At 41.8% G+C, this 16,494-nt stretch overlaps 1 protein-coding gene across 1 annotated transcript in view; it reads right to left on the bottom strand.

Annotated features, from left to right (window-relative positions):
• The window catches only part of OFD1 (OFD1 centriole and centriolar satellite protein), a gene marked incomplete at its 3' end in the record, with an annotated part of 41,861 nt that overhangs the window by 2,893 nt on the left and 22,474 nt on the right, over positions 1 to 16,494 (bottom strand). Inside the window, exons 12-20 of the mRNA XM_080718271.1 lie at positions 15,655 to 15,746; positions 14,046 to 14,235; positions 12,960 to 13,090; positions 11,170 to 11,281; positions 8,983 to 9,591; positions 7,920 to 8,046; positions 6,765 to 6,865; positions 4,881 to 5,000; positions 395 to 552 (exon numbers count right to left, since the gene is read on the bottom strand). Of these exons, the coding sequence (XP_080574397.1) occupies positions 395 to 552; positions 4,881 to 5,000; positions 6,765 to 6,865; positions 7,920 to 8,046; positions 8,983 to 9,591; positions 11,170 to 11,281; positions 12,960 to 13,090; positions 14,046 to 14,235; positions 15,655 to 15,746 (1,640 nt within the window). The remainder of the gene's footprint in view (positions 1 to 394; positions 553 to 4,880; positions 5,001 to 6,764; positions 6,866 to 7,919; positions 8,047 to 8,982; positions 9,592 to 11,169; positions 11,282 to 12,959; positions 13,091 to 14,045; positions 14,236 to 15,654; positions 15,747 to 16,494) is intronic.

Raw genomic sequence — 16,494 nt, 5'->3', positions numbered from 1 at the left:
AAAAAGCCACAAATAAGCTGGGCACAGTGGCAAACACCTGTAATCCCAGTACTTGGGAGACTGAGACAGGAGGATCATGGGTTTGAGGTCAGTCTCAGCAACTTAGAATGACTCTTAGCAACTTATCAAAATCCCGTGTCAAAATAAAGACAGAATTCCACTGGGTTCAATTCCCTACACACACCCGAAAGAAAGCAAAAGTCATCCTTTACCTTGGCAGTGAGAGGTGTGGTCTCTCTGCAGCCTTTCTCATACTAGTATGACAAGAGAGGAAGTGATGGCCTCTTCAGGGACCCGCCACTCTCTACTGCAGGAAACTCCCAGCTCACCTCCCTGAGCCCCAGGTATGTTGCGAAGGGGTGCAGAGGACAGAGATTTAAGTCACACACGTTACCCTTTCCTGATCCAGTTTTTCCAGTTCTCTTCGTTCCCGTTCTAGAGCTTCTTGCCTCTCGCTCTGCCTTTGCTCTTCTCTCTGCCTGCGCTCTCTCACTTGCCGGTCCCATGAATCTTCTTCCTCCTTTTGTTCTTCTATTTGTTTCTGATCTGTACCTAATAGGACATCAAGAACAGCTTCCAACATCAGAATTTTCTTTTCTTTTTTTGTACTAGGGGTTTAAACCCAGGGACATTCTACCCCCCAAAGCCCCTTTTTAAATTGTAAAACAATGACTGAGTTGCTGAGGCTCTCGCTAAGTGGCCGAGGCTGGCCTTGAACCTCAGATCCTCCTGTCTCAGGCTTGCAAATACTGGGGTTACAGATGTGCACCAGTGCACCTGGCTCAGATTTTTTGTGTGGTACTGGGATGAAACCCAGGAGCGTACTGCATCCGAGCTACATCCCCAGCCCTATTTTTTATACTTTATTTTGAAACAGGGTCTCACTGAGTTGCAAAGGGCCTAAGTAGCTGAGGCTGGCCTCGAACAGTAATCCTCCTGTCTCAGCCTCCCGAATTCTGGGATTACAAGTGTGTGCCACCATGCCCAGCTCAGCATCGGATTTTTCTAAGGAACGCGAGACAATTTGGTGGGAAGACTGCTTAGTTCTTTGCTGACTGTTGATCTGCTTCCAGCTGCAGCTCCATTTTCATTGTCTGCAAGCCCACAGGCCCAATCCTAGTCATCACTCCTCACCTTTTACTTTCCTGAGATGAATACAATTCACTTTGGTCACAATGACTCCAACTGTGCTCCCTCCAGGCCGCGAGTTCCCATCCTCTTCACCCATCTCCCTTGTTCAGCCTTTCTACCACGACCCCACCCATCTCCCTTGTTCAGCCTTTCTACCACAACCCCTGCATCTCGGCTCCTGATTACACTCTCTCCACTATCTTGGGGACCCAGAGTGAACCACTGACCCCTATTTATGTACACAACAGCTTCATAACTCTTCCTTTCTCTCATACAGATGCTCAAGTCTCCCCTTACCCCAAACAGAACGCAACCCCCTACCGGGCTCCAGAAGCCCTGGCCATGCCATTTTTGGTTTCCTTCTTCCTCCCTAGGATTTTAATGGCTGCCTCAGAACTGATCATTCCTGTGGCTTTAGTTCCAAAATCTCGCACTAGCCTCATATCCACGTTCCTAGTGGGTTCCCTGCCATCAGCACATGGAAATCCCACAGCACCTTCTTTATCTCTAAAGTTATGGTGGCCCTTTGTTTGTTTAGTGTGTGTGTGTGTGTGTGTGTGTGTGTGTGTGTGTGTGTGTGGTACTGGGGATGAAACCCAGGAGCTTTCTACCTTGGGCTATACTCCTGCGGTTCGTGGCAAGCCTCAGGTTCTTAGTGAGGGCCTTCACAACTTAGTGAGACCCTGATTCAAAATACAGAATAAAAAATAGGGCTCAGGGTGTAGCTTGGAGGTAGAATGCCCCTGGGTTCAATTCCCAGTACTCCCCACAAAATTAAAAAAAGCAAAGAAAAAAATCACTAAACATGCTCTTTCTTCCATGTGTCCACTCGGCCACCAGGGTTTGCAGGTCCCCCAACCCCATCCTTCTGTTGCAGAGCAGGTCCTTGTCACCATTCCCCTGGACCACTAAATGCCTGAGTCAGTGTTCTCCCTGATGTGAGTCTGCCATCCAGCACCCATTGATACCAGCACTAGGTATTTCCTGCAGGGAAAGTGTGGATTTGCCATGCAACGTCTCTGCTCTGGCAGAATCCAAACCCATGGTGATCAAGGATCTGATAATCTGCTTTTTTCTTTCAAGACTGATTTCCTACCTTACACTACGAGCAGCCTGTAGCAGCCCACTCACTGGTCCCTGAATGCAGCCATATCCCCCTGGCTCGGGCCTGTGCCTTCACTGTCTCCTTAGCCCAAGGAATTTGTTTCCTCCGGCCTCTCCCGCCAGTCCTGAAATGCTATTTGAGACCCAATTTAAATGCCACCTCCTCTGTGATGTTTATTCCTGAACTGCCAATACGTATTTTGGAACCTTACTTAAACAGTATCTTGTACCTGCTTTGTCAAAAGCCATGTGTCCTTGTTTCTCCCACTAGTATGCTTCTGGGCAAGGCCCATGGTTTAATTACTTGCCTATTCCCGCTAGCTCTTGGCATAGGTCCCTAGACTTCAAAGGTTTAATTAAATCTCAGTCCCACAGATGACTACACTGGCCTTTTTCTTTCAGCCCTGGCCCATAATCTACATTTTTTTTCTTTACCCAAGCAATTCCAATAAGCAGAAAAATTCAGAGGTTCACTAGAGGACTTCAAAGCATTTTGCTGTGCCTTTCCCTGAAGTGGTCAACAGTCCCTGAATAAGTGTTACTAGTAGGGAAAAGGCAACACAGGTCTCTCTCTCTCTCTCTCTCCCTCTCCCTCTCCCTCTCCCTCTCCCCCTCACCCCCCCCTCTCTCTGCCATGGAATTATAGAGCAGAGGAGGCCATTAATCTTCTCTGCTGGCAGAAATGCAATGTCCCCCTTGCTGGTGGAAAAGGGTTACTGCTAAATAGTACCACTTTTATATAAAGAACTGCAATCTCAAAATAAAAGTGTTGTTTGGGTTCTAAATTTTAAAAAAGTAAAAAGGGCTTTTTCTCTACTCTGGGGTGCATTTTGTAGCTATAGGTTGGCATAGGAAACTTCTTTGGACACAATAGCCAAGACAAGAAGCATGCCCACTGGGTACCTCAAAGACACCAAGTTCCAGCCTTTTTCATTTACTTCTGTGCCCAGATGAAGAGTTATAATGGTGAATATGACACTTTCTCTATTACTAAAACACAACCATGCTGCTTACAAAGTTGTTTCAAGAGCCACTACTATAATCTACATTATATCTCAAGGCAGAACACTGATCTCCCTCTTCCTATTATGTTTGGGTTTTCTCCCTCACTGGGTGCCTGGCCACTGCCCCTCTTCAGCTGGTGTAGCACCTCCCATCCACAGACCTTGGTGGCGGTTTACTGACCTGGGCCCCTTGCCCCCAGACACACCATGAAGGCCCAGGTCAGTTTTGGTCACTGCTAAATGTTTCATCCCTAGAAGAGTACCCAGCAGAGAGAAGGCGCTACATCAAGGCTGGTTGACTAAGTACCTTCCAAAAAAGATTAACTTGGCAAAATCAGCCCTCTCAAAACTCTCACTTTTTCTAATAATTCCTCATATTCCCAAGTACTGTGATTTAAACCAAGAAACTGCTAATAAGTGGCTTTGAGCTGGGCGGAGTAGTACATACCTGTAATCCCAGTACTTGGGAGACTGATGCTGGAGGGTCATGGGTTCAAGACCAGCCTCAGCAACATAGCAAGGCACTCAGCAACTTAGTTAGACCCTATTTCAAAATAAAAATAAAACAGGGCTGGGGTTGTAGGTCAGAGGTAGAACGTCCCTGGGATCCATTCCCAGTACCACCAAAAAAAAAAAAAGAGAGAGAGAGAGAGAGAGAGGCTTTGAATATGTTTGGGAGGGACTCAAAGTTAGCTTTACTTGATACACTTCCTGATACACTTCCTTTCAAATTTGAGGCTTACATACTTTGGTCCAGGAAGTAAAGGACTCAGCAGCTGGCCCAGGCTGGAAGTAAACACACATCTCCTCTCAGCTCTAATCTCCACTCCCTGCACCACCAGAGAGGGAAGCAGGAAAGTTGTAAAGGCCAAGATGAAAGAAGCAAGGGCCAGGCAGGAGAATTCTAATCTCGTTGCCCTCCAGTAACAAGTCAACGTTATCAGCTTTTCTCAAGATTGAAAGATAGTTTTTCTGTTCAAATTTCTTAAGACATAAAAGGATCAAAAAGAAAGATAATATTAAAATGCTACAATCACATCAAATATGTAGGCCAAGAGTTGACCATTATTTCGGCTGTTGACCATGATTTACCAAGGCGATAAGGCTCCAGTGGAATGGGAATGTTTTGTGCAGAAGTCTGAGGAAAAAGTTTAACTGCTTTGTCAGACTCTGAATAGGTAAAGAATAAAAAAGGTTTAAAAAGCAACTCTCACTGAGGCTGGTGAACATACCGATGATGCCAGCACTTGGAAGCTTGACAGGAGAAATGCAGGTCTTCACTAGCCTCAGCAACTTAGTGAGACCCTGTCTCAAAGTAAAATACAAAAGGCTAGGGGCGTACTCAGTGGTAGAATGCTCCTGGGTTCAATCCCCAAAATCACAAAAATAAATAAACAGCAACTCTCCTGGGAAGACTAAACAAGAAGCCTTCTTTCAGTTTTTCCTCCACACTGTCACTGCACGTTCACATGGGCAGTTACTTTAGAAATGCCCTTAAAATGATAATACCCCAACCTCATTTCTTTTAAGTTATACTTCTAAAAAGTCCTTTGGTGACACAGGAAATCACTTATAGAACACACAGATTGTCATTCAGTATGTGGCTGTGCTAACGCGTAATTTAAAAAAAGCAAAACTTACTTGCATAGTGATAAGGGATAGACCTGATGGGCAGAGCAGCTGCGGCAGCATCCACGTGGGGCATATCGCCAGCAGGGAGCAGCCCATCTGCTTCGAACTGCCTTGGCTTGTTCCCTGCATCTACAGAAGGTGCAAACCATTGTGCAATAAGCCTTCATAATAACAAGAAGAGAGGGCAGTGGAGCTTGGGGGTGCACATGAAGTGAGCTAAGGCAATCCAGGGAGCCCTTTCCTGCAGGATTCCAAGTTCTCAACCCTTTGCCAACACATTCACTTTTTGAACTGTTTGTTTTGTTCTGCGATGCTAGTGGTCGAACCCAGTTAAAGTGTTCTTATCTTTTAAGAGAATTAAATTTGTTTACAAAATTGGATTTGTTTCTCAACAGAAAAATCAATCCAGTAACAGAGAAGAATTCACTTCACTTGCTGATAAATCATTTGAATTCAATTTAAGTGTCAATGGTTTAACAAAGTTCCTTTAAGTGGCAAGTTAAAAAGGCCAGAAAATTTATGAAGCCTTCTTTTCTCTCTGTGTGTGAAAGAGAGAGAGAGAAAGAGTGTGTGTGTGTGTGTGTGTGTGTGTGTGTGTATGTGTGTGTGTGTGTGTGAGAGAGAGAGAGAGAGAGAGAGAGAGAGAGAGAGAGAGAGAGAGATAGATAGATAGATAGATAGATAGATAGATAGATACTGGGGACCGAGCCCAGGGACATTCTACCTCTGAGCTTCACCCCAGACCAATTTTTAATTTTTTCTTTGAAACAGGGTCTTTCTAGGTGGTTGAGAGTCTCACTACTTGCCGAGGCTGACTTTGAACCTGTGATCCTTATGTCTCAGCTTCCCAACCACTGGAATTATTATAGGCGTGCCCAACCATGCCTGGCTAACCATCTCATTCAACTGTTCTAAATATAATCATTTCAGATTTGATGATGAAGTCTTAAAGGCTAAATAAATACATAAAAATACAAAGATTTATCAAGCTGGGAAAAGCCTCAGGGAAAAAATGAGGGACTATTAGAGAGAGAGTCCAAGACAGGGCTACATCCAAAATGCCAGTTTCGGAACTCTTATTTTAATATTCTTTCACCTGCATTCTTTTACTAGGAATGGAATTTACTTTTTCTTCTTTTTTTGTGTGGGTCTACGGATGGAACTCAGGGACATTTGACCTCTGAGCTACATCCCCTGCCCAAGTTTTTATTCTTTTTTTGAAACAGGGTCTCACTAAGTTGCAGAGGGCCTCACTAACTAGCTGAGGCTGTCCGCGAACCGTGATCTTTCGGTTTCAACCTCCCAAATGGGGGGGCTACAAGTGTGTGCCATCACACTTGGCTAGGGATGGAGTTTTCCAAATCTGAGCAATCAACAAAATCAGTATAATGAAAATAACGCCTTCATATTCCATAAAAAGGTAAAATAAAGAAAAATTGCTTATTTTAAATCTGAGGTAATTCCAAACTTGGTAAACTAAGATTAATTTGTTGGCTTAGCCTTTTTTTGTGTGTGTGGTATTAGGGATGGAACCCAGGGGCTTTCTACCTCCAGGCTACACTCCCAGACCTATTTTATATTTTTATTTGAAAACAGGGTCTCACTAAGTTGCTGAGGCTGGCAGCAAACCTGTGCGATCCTCTTGTCTCAGCTTCCCAAGTACTGGGATTACAAGCATGTACCACTAAGCCCGGCTTATTGGCTCAGCTTTAACTTTGAAATCAAAGTCATTCTGAAATCTTTAAAAAGGGAACTCAGATGCACCCCTGAAAATTCTCATAATAGAACATTTCCCAATTTATAACTGCTTTGCTTATACTACAGATTGTTTCACTAAAACTAAGCTTTCTCTATTTTCAATATATCAAAACCAGTACTTATATTTGAACTTACATTCAAAAGATGCTTCAAATTCCTTATTATCCTTAAAAGCTAGCTTGTTGAGATTTGTATATTCACTTGTGTCTTGAACTTCAGTTTGTCTCTGATAAACACTGGATTGAAAGAATAAAATTCATGAATGCAATGTCTTAGTAATGTAAAACCCAAGAACCAAGGGCAATAAAAAAAAGCCTTCTGTGGCTCAAGAAAACGATTTACAAAATTCTTTTTGTCTTTTAAAAAACAGCTCCATTGCACTGAGGTTCACCTGGTTCCAGGTATTGTTCTCAGCAATTAATACATGTTTACCCAGCTACTCCCCATACCACCTCAGGCCCAAAGGTAAACACTATCATTGTTAATAAAGAGTGTTGTGCTCTCAGTGCTATTCCTAGGAGCTCAGTTTTCCAATAATCACAAAATGTTTCTGAGAAAGACAAATCCCGCACATCCTCAGCACAACCCAGCTGAAGACATGACAGCATAAGCTTCAGCACACATGTGTGGGTCTTGTCCTTCCTTTTGGCTTTATCGCAAGACAGTGCAATATAAAAAATCAAATGCCCTAGGTATGTGGCAGTTTTCAACTCTATACAGCAGAACTACATATACATTATGTACCCAGACTCCATCCTGGAACTATGGAGTCAGAATCCCTGCCATGGGAACCAGGCATGGGCAGAAATCCTATGAATCACAGCTTAGGTAACCCACTGGTCTAGTTTCTAAAGGCATCCACTTCTTCTTCCTGTTTCAACCCACTAGAACCTACTATCACTTTGAAATTTTTTTCCATGCTACATAAATCAGAATTATATGTTTATATTTAAATGCAAAACATTTTTACGTGACTTTTTAATATGTGAAATTATTCCAACTTTAAAAATAAGCCCAGTTCTCACTTTTGAAAGGAGTATAGAGGACAAAAATTTGCTTTGATAAATTTTATACATGTTTATCTTTATTAACCAAGACTTATGCAGATGTATATTAACCACATCCCCCCCCTAGGTAGTCATATGATTCTCAAAGATCACACATAAATTTATAATCTAACTGCAAATTCTATACTGCCACATGATATTTAATAGTGTCTAAAAAAGGTAGTAAAGGCTGAGACCACAGGTAAAATGATTCAAATGAAGCCCATCAGAAAAGGGTGCTTACCTGGCCTTTTGCTCTGGAGGGCCAGAGAAGGAAGGAACAAAGAGGCTATGCCTAGAGTCAGTAGGTGACACTTGGAGCGCTATGTCAGGACAAGGACTGGGGGAAGGAACACGTGACCTGACCAGACCTAAGGAGAAGGAGGAATCAAGGTAAGATTATTACAAGCTACACCAAAAAGATACCAATGAGATTTTTTTTGTGGTACTGGGGATTGAACCAGGGACATTCTACCACTGAGCTACACCCCCAGCCCTATTTTAACTCTTTATTTTGAAACAGAGTCTAAGTTGTGGAGGGCCTCATTAAGTAACTGAGGCTGGCTGCAAACCTGCGATCCTCCTGTCTCAGCTTCCCAAGTACTGTGCTACTACGCCCTGATACCAATGTGAGTCTTAAGCCCTATTAGTTTGCCGGGCATGGTGGTGCAGGCTTGTAATCCCAGCACTTGGGAGGCTGATACAGAAGGATCACACAGGTTTGAAGCCAGCCTCAGCTACTTAGTAAGGCTCTCAGTAACTTAGTGAAACCCTATTTCCAAATAAAATGTAAAATAGGTTTGGGAGTTTAGCCCGGAGGTAGAAAAATCCCCTGGGTTTCATCCCCAGTAACACAAATAAGTCCTATTAGTTTAAAAGTAAATTATATTTTCCTTGTAAACAGTGGTGTACAATGTGTGGGATCCACAAAGGTAACAATTCAAGCACCTAAATTAACTATAGAGGTAGTACTAGAATGTATAAAACTAACCAGGAGCAGAGGCAAGGCCACTGCTGCTCTCTGCACACCTGTGCATGCTAAGCAACCACTAGACCTTGACATCCTTTATGCCACTGATTTCCACAGCAACCCTGAGACATGAGGAATGCTGTCAACCAGGAGATGGCAGATTTGGAGCAACCTCAACTCCTCCGGCTAGGGCTCTCCCAGACTGAGTGCTGCATAATTTGTTCACCATTTCCTGTTATCTAGGAGCTGTACTCTCATTCAAATAAGAGGTCCCAGTTAAGACGATCAGGTCTCTATAACTCCAGGGAATCCCACAACACTCTGGGCAGGGGCTTACCTTCCAGATACATTTCATTATTGAGGCTTCTTCTCGCTTTTGGAAGGGGTGTGGAAGACAAGCGTCTGGAGGAAGTTCCCCTGTGTGACCTCGAAGCTATGCTGCCCATCAGTGCTTCAGAGGCATCATTCTTTTCCTCTTTAGGGGTGCCCCCCTGAGGCTGCTCAGAGACAACTCCATCCTCTGCAAAATGGCATCTTTCCGAGGAACTGGCAGGAACGTTTCTGAAAGCTCCTACTAAGTGCAAAGATGGTGGACTCTTTGATAGTAGAGGGCTCCTAGAAAAGTGTCTATTAACTCTTCGATGGTAATCTCTGAAAGCTTTTTCCAAGCGTTCGGCCTCTTGTTCTAGCTCTTTTACTCTTGCCTTTGTATTGGCTACAAACTCAATTTCAGAGTCCGGGGAGCCAATCTCCATCCCTGCATTTGGAGAGCCTATGATTCTTGGTACAACTGCACCTGCCATGACCTTCTCTTGTATAAGAGGACTGTTCAAGAAATCTCTATGTATATCACCAGTGTGAGATGTCATTTTGCCACTTCCTAACCCATACAAGGACTGATGACCCAGAGACGGTTTTGGATTGCGGTACACTTCATTCTCCAGTGCTGCAGATTACAAAAAGATAATTTGAGAAATGACAATAAAAGACAGTGAGTAAAGTTAAAATACCTGAGAATAGTATTTTTTGGAAAAATGAAATAAGGACACACTTGCACATTAAACAGTTTCTCAAGCCACAATACTATTAACATGTACCAGCTACAGCTTCATATGTTTTCCTTTATAATGCATGATATAGTTTCATGATCCAGTATGTATAATTTTGAAAGCCAAAAAGGTTTGAGAAGTAAAAAATGTCTTTATAATTTACTTGGTGGGAAAGTTCAACCAGACTTGAACTCCTCTGGTTGGAAAGCTTGACCTGAACTGAAATAAATCCATTCATAACTTTACTTATCCCAACCAGCATGAATATCCATATGTTTGACTGCAAAATGCCAATGTGTTTCACTATAGAATGATATAGAATGAAAATCATAGCCTCATAATTTCCAGGGCTATTGCAACAATCCACAGTGTACAGCCTGGACTTCAGATAAGGGAAAGAGGTCTTGCTTTTACAACACTGTGGCCAAGGAACTCTCACTGGTCTCAGTTTACAAATGGAGGTCAGAGGTTTACTGAGGCTGGGTTGCATAGTCCTAGAACCACTGGAATTTCCTAGTGCAAAGCCAGTGGATGTACCAGTCCTCGTCCCAATGTCTCCCGATGATGATACAGAAAAGAAGCTTCCAGTGAGTAGTGCATGTATACAGAAGAGTCCTAGCCTCACTTACTTATTTTTCATGATATAAGACTGCTGTGACCTTAGCTATGGACAATGTGGCAACCAAAACTGCTCAGAAAACAGGAGGAATGTGGAAGAATTAGAGAGATAAAAATAAAAGTAGTGCAGGTAAGCCAAGCGTGAAAGGACATGCCTGTAATCCTAATTCTTGGGAGGCCAAGACCAGAGGATCACAGGTTCAAGGATATCTCAGCAATGTAGCGAGATCCTCAGCAAACTAGCAAGACCCTGTTTCAAAACAAAAAGTAAAAAAGGCTGAGGCTGTAGTCTGGAGATAGAATGCCCCTGGGTTAAATCCCCAGTATCAAAGAAAAAATAAAAGCAATGTTCTTTTTGCTAAGCCATCCTGCTTCTCTCATACATTTCATATATGTGTCTGTTAAGGAATAAATAAAACTACTGAAAAGTCAATCAGTCTTATCAAGGTAACAAATGAAAAAGGAAAGACAAGAATAAATTGGGGGGCTTCTGTGTTACCACCATACATTTCCTATGAAGGCAAGTCACTTTAGCAGATGACCAGTCAGTATTCCTGAGATAGGAAGCTTTACTTCTAAGATCTCTGTGTCTCTGACACACACACACACACACACACACACACACACACACACACACACACACACACTTTTTTCCAGTGCTGAAGATCAAAGCCAGCAACTCATACATGCTAGGCAAGTGACTGACCACTGACCTATGTCCCCAGCCCTAAGATGACACATTTTATTTCTATAGCTTTCCCTCAATACAAGAAATATGTGTTCAATAAATTACAATTACTATATTCCCACAAATGTAACCAGAAACTTTAAACGCAAAAAATATTTATGTCTCTTACCTGTCTGAGTATGTTTCAACTGCAATTTTAAATCAGCAACCTGAGTAGTTAACCTCTTTACAGAAGCATCATAATCTAATATCTGGGCCTTGAGATGTGCAGAATGTTCAATCTGAAAAGATTCAGAAAAGAAAAAAATCAATTTAAAACAAATCACAGCTTGCTGGGCGTGGTGGTGCACGCTTGTAATCCCTGTGCTTGGGAGGCAGAGACAGGAGGATCGCGCAGGTTCAAAGCCAGCCACACGCACTGGCTTAGGAGACCCTGTTTCCAAATTTTAAAAAATGTAAAAATAGGTCTGGGAGTGTAGCCCAGAGGTAGAAGGGCTTCCAGGAACCCCAGTACCACCAAAAAAAAAAAAAAAATCACAGCTTGCTTCAAAAGGAAAAATCATCTTATTGTACTAATACTCTTCTGGTTTTCAAATTCTAGGAACTTTACACCAGTAATCAATGTGTCTCTATTTTTAAAAAATAACAAAAACTAGACACACAAACCAGCTTTTCATTCCTATCAAAGAATGGCTACTCTAGGGCATGCAGGCAGAAATCAGAAAAACACAGTGTACATTTATTTGGAAGCCTCAGGATGAGAATCAAGAGACTAACATGGGTACTACCAGGTACTTCAAGAATTTTGTGTTTTGAGTTTGCCTTTCTTTCAATTTTATTATTATAAAGTCAAGCCAGGTATAATGGTGCACACTTTTAATCCCAGTATTTGGGAGGTTGAGGCAGGAGGAGCGCAGGATAGCAGCTAGCTTTAGCTAGTTAGTGAGGCCCTCCACAACTTAGTGAGACCTTGTTTCAAAATAAAGAATAAAAACTAGGGCTGGGAAGCCATGTATGGTGGCACACGCTTGTAATCCCTGCATTCAGGAGAATAAGACCAGAGGATTGTGGTTCGTGGACAACCTCAGCTTAGTGAGGCTCTTTACAACTCAGTGAGACCCTGTTTCAAAATAAAGAATAAAAAAATAGGTTTGGAGGTGTCTCTCAGAGGTTTAGAAAGCCCCTAGGTTCCATCCCCAGTACCACACACAAAAAATCTGTCTTTTGAGGCCAAGTGTGGTGGCACATGCTTGTAATCCCAGCATTCGGGAGGCTGAGACCAGAGGATCATGGTTCACAGACAGTGAGGCCCTTCACTACTCAGTGAGACCCTGTTTCAAAATTTAAAAAAAAAACAACAAACTAAAAAATAGGGCTGAGGTATATAGCTCGGAGGTATAATGCCCCTGGATTACACCCCAAGTACCACACACACACACACACACACACACACACACACACACACACATACACACAAAAAAACCTATGGCTGAGGGTGTAGCTCCAAGATAGAATGTCTCTGGATTCAATCCCCAGTACCATAAAAAAATAAAAATAAATACAATACAAAATAAAGTCATATAATCACTAGAGAATGTTCTTCGGTGAAAAAGGATACTTTATCATATTTCAGGGAGTAATTTTTATGTTAAAATATCTGGGTACAGTGGTGAATGCCTGCAATTCCAGTACTTGGGAGGCTGAGATAGGAATACAAGTTCCAGGACAGCCTCAGCAACTTAGGGAGACCCTGTTTCAAAATCAAACGGGCCAAGAGTGTCACTCTGGAATAGAATATCCATGGATTCAATCCCCAGTACCACAAAATAAATGAATAAACAAATGTGAGGGCACATGTGCATGAGTGCTGATTTGTGCTGACAGGATTTGTGTAAAGCTTATTATACGCCTACAAAGTGGACTGGCGTAATACTGTCATAAGAGAACGACAATACTCACTTCGCTTTGTAGCTGTTTTTGCAGAACTTGCCTGTGTGTTTCAAACTCCTTATGTTCCAGTGCTATAGCATTTTCTGCTTTCTTTAATTCTTTCTGAAAAGCCAGAAGCTCAGGAGCTGGCTGAGCTATGCCTTAAGAAGGTGAATAAAACAAAATCTCTGATTGTTATCAACCTAAGCCTCCTATTTCTCTTAACAAAAGCAGCACTAAAGTGGTTTTAAATCATTTCTCTTTTTGTACTCAAGCAATTAATACTCTACCATTTCTATTAAGTAGACTAAGAATAATCCTGATTCACAAGTTTCAGAACAAAAGGATTTAATACACATTAATACACACTGTATTACCCTTGGAGTCTTATTCCAAGTGAAAGAATTCTTTCAAATCCTCAAGGCCTGCTTTTCTCCTCTGCCATGCACATAAGGCATATAAGAAGCTCTCTAGCTGTTCACCTATTGATGCCTTCCCTGAGGTCTCCTCTGATGTAACCTATTGTCAGTTACAGTCAGGGTCCAGGAAGAAAGATGGTGCCCTCCACCTGAGGACCCTTTAATAAAATGCACCTTAAGCAGTGTCACCACAAAGAGTAGACTAGTGACAGGGCCATGCTGTTAGCATTCCTTTGACCTGGAGGGTCAGGGGAGGGAGAAATTCCCAGAATTTGAGTGAGTGGGTATAGGAGCCACGCTTTGATAAGATACCATACACAGGTACTGTGACCTCACTTGGCAGTAAGATAGAGAGGACAGGCTAGGGTGCTGTACAGAAAGGTTGGGACAGTGGTGGGTTAAGAAGCAATCTCAATCTCCTCTCCTGGCCTTTTTCCAAGTGCTTCCTGGAGTCCCTACTGGACAAACCCAACCAGTAGGGGGCAAGGTGAGCCCTGATACCACCCACAGAGGTAGCATAACTTGAAAATGTACCTTCTTAAAGTGATACTGTTAGTTATGCAAGCCAAGGAAGCATTGCCAATGTGAGAATCTTACAAAATCTTCCCAATATAAGCCTTACAGGTACAAAGCTCAGTCTTATAATACTAACCGATTAAAAGTTATAGAAACAAGCATATCAGAAAAAAAGACATACGATTAAGGAGATGCAAGTTTTCATTCCTACTCTCTTCTAGTTGTTGTTTAAGTAATTTATTTTGGGCCTGAAGCTCTAGCTTCTCTTCTTTCAGTTGTGAGTAATCACTCATCTCTTTAACCTTTTCATTCAGCAAGTGGTTTTGTTTGGTCATTGTCAAAAACTGGGCTCTGACACTCTCTAATTCAACCTGAAATTAAAAAAAAGAAAAGTTATATTTGAATAATATCTTTACCTCAAAAAAAGTTGGAAAGCTGCTTTAATTTAGGCATCCCAACATAATTAGGCATCCCAGTGACAGAAGTCAGCTTCTCTGCAACCACAAGACCATAACTATGACAAGAACAGTCATCTTTTGCTGGAATTGGAACAGGATAAATTCATACTCTGCATGTGTTCTATGAAGCCAGTGCTTCTAATGAAGATTATCACTCCGTTTTGCAAATGCAACCAAGTAATGATCACACATTGTCGAAATACTTTTCTTTTTTGGCACTAGGGAGTGAACTCAGGGGCATTCTACATCCAAGCTACACTCCTAGGTCTACTTCATTTTTTATTTTGATACACGGTCTTGCTAAGTTGCTGAGTCTGGCCTCAAACCTGTGACCCTCCTGTCTCAGCTTCCCAAGTACTGAGATTATAAGTATGTGCCACTGTGCCTTGGCTGCAAGAGATTTTTTTTTAAATATGAAAAGGTGAGATAGGGATATTCTCTAACCTACTGTGAAGTGCTTTTATAAATATATTGCATATTTGGGTACAGAAGCCAACCAATTTCTCAAACTATCATGAATGCAAAAGTTAATCTTAAATACAGAATATTTGAAGTACCTAAGGTTCCAGTTGTTTAAAAAGACAGCTTTCAGAAAGAAAGACACTAATGAATAGAAGTAAAGTAACAGTGACACGTGAAAGCTGCATTTCATTTTGTTTTAATCTGTAAGATAAAGATATAAAGACTGGAATTTTTCTCCGCTACTGATGGGACAGAAGAGGCAGAGGTAGAAACTAACATGCACTAGCCATCTGCTCTGGGCGAGGCACCTAAGTTAGCTCACTGAATTCCCTCAACTATCATATGATAAAGGAAAACATCCCAAAGTTTACAGATCAGGAATCCGAGGTCACAAAACTCGCCCAAATGCACACAAACAGTACGGAAGACAAACAGGATCTGAGTAGGACTCTAGGATTCAAAACTTCCAAATTTCCTATATGATTTTGAAAGTAAGAACTACTAAATTATCTTCAGCCATCGCCTTCTTAGTTAAAGAACAACCAGGCCCAACATATCAAAATGACTTAAGCTAAATTATGCAGGCCTAAAACTAAAATTTCACATATTACTTCAAAACACAACATCAGGCTGGGTGTGGTGGTGCACGCTTATTTAATCCCAGCGCTTGGGAGGCTGAGACAGGAGGATGGCACAGGTTCGAAGCCAGCCTCAGCTACTGAGTGAGGGTCTCAGCAACTTGGTGACACCCTGTTTCCAAATAAAGTATAAAATACATCTAGGAGTATAGCCTGGAGGTACCACCAAACCAAACAAAACCAAACAAAACATCTACTTCAAAAAACAAAAAAGAAAAGGCTTAACAATTACCTCAAGTTCTTTCATACGATTTAAAGATTGAGTTAGTTCCTCCTTTTTTGAATTAATAGTTGTGAGCTCCTCTTGCAAATGAATAGCTTTCTCTGAAAGAAATAGCCTACCAATTAATAATGTTTTCCTAATGAATCCAAGTCATTTAATAATTTGCAGCCAGTATGCCAGAACTCATGACCATTATTTCATCATCTAAAATAGCAGATTTAGAAGTAAACTTAGTGGCAAGTAAGAAAAAAACTGTTATTCAATGGGTAAAGTCACAACTATCATGTATGTGGTGAAATTCCTCCTGCTACATGTTAACTAGAGTTAGACCATCTGCTCAGAGCACCAGGGCTCTAATGTTGAACATAGGTCATTTCCTTAAAGACAAAGATCTGTTACTATTTTGTAGTTTTTACTTCCTCCTACACAAGTCTATGTAGCTCAAAAGTGTATTTACTAAATACACTATGGTACTTACTAATCCACAAAAGTAATATTAGTCTCCACAAGAGAGCAGAAAAAGGAGTAGCCACATGTTGAGTGTCTGGTCTATATCAAGTACCATCTCTAATTTACTTCCAAAAATTTTTTTTTTTTTACGGGTCTGGGGATGGAACCCAAGGGCATTCGACCTCCAAGCTACACCCCCTGCCCTATTTTTTATTCTTTATTTTGAAACCAGGTCTCACTGAGTTGCAGAGGGCCTCACTAAGTAGCTGAGGCTGTCCACAAACCGCGATCCTCTGGTCTCAGCCTCCCGTGAATGCTGGGATTACAAGCGTGCGCCACCACGCCCGGCTCTTTTTAAAAATTTTTTATTGGTGCATTATATTCATACATCATATTGGG

Source organism: Muscardinus avellanarius (assembly GCF_963383645.1).
Source record: "Muscardinus avellanarius genome assembly, chromosome: X".
NCBI classification, from domain to species: Eukaryota; Metazoa; Chordata; class Mammalia; order Rodentia; family Gliridae; genus Muscardinus; species Muscardinus avellanarius.
The sequence above is the reverse complement of the archived record's forward strand: the minus strand, read 5'-3'. Positions and strand labels throughout refer to the sequence as shown.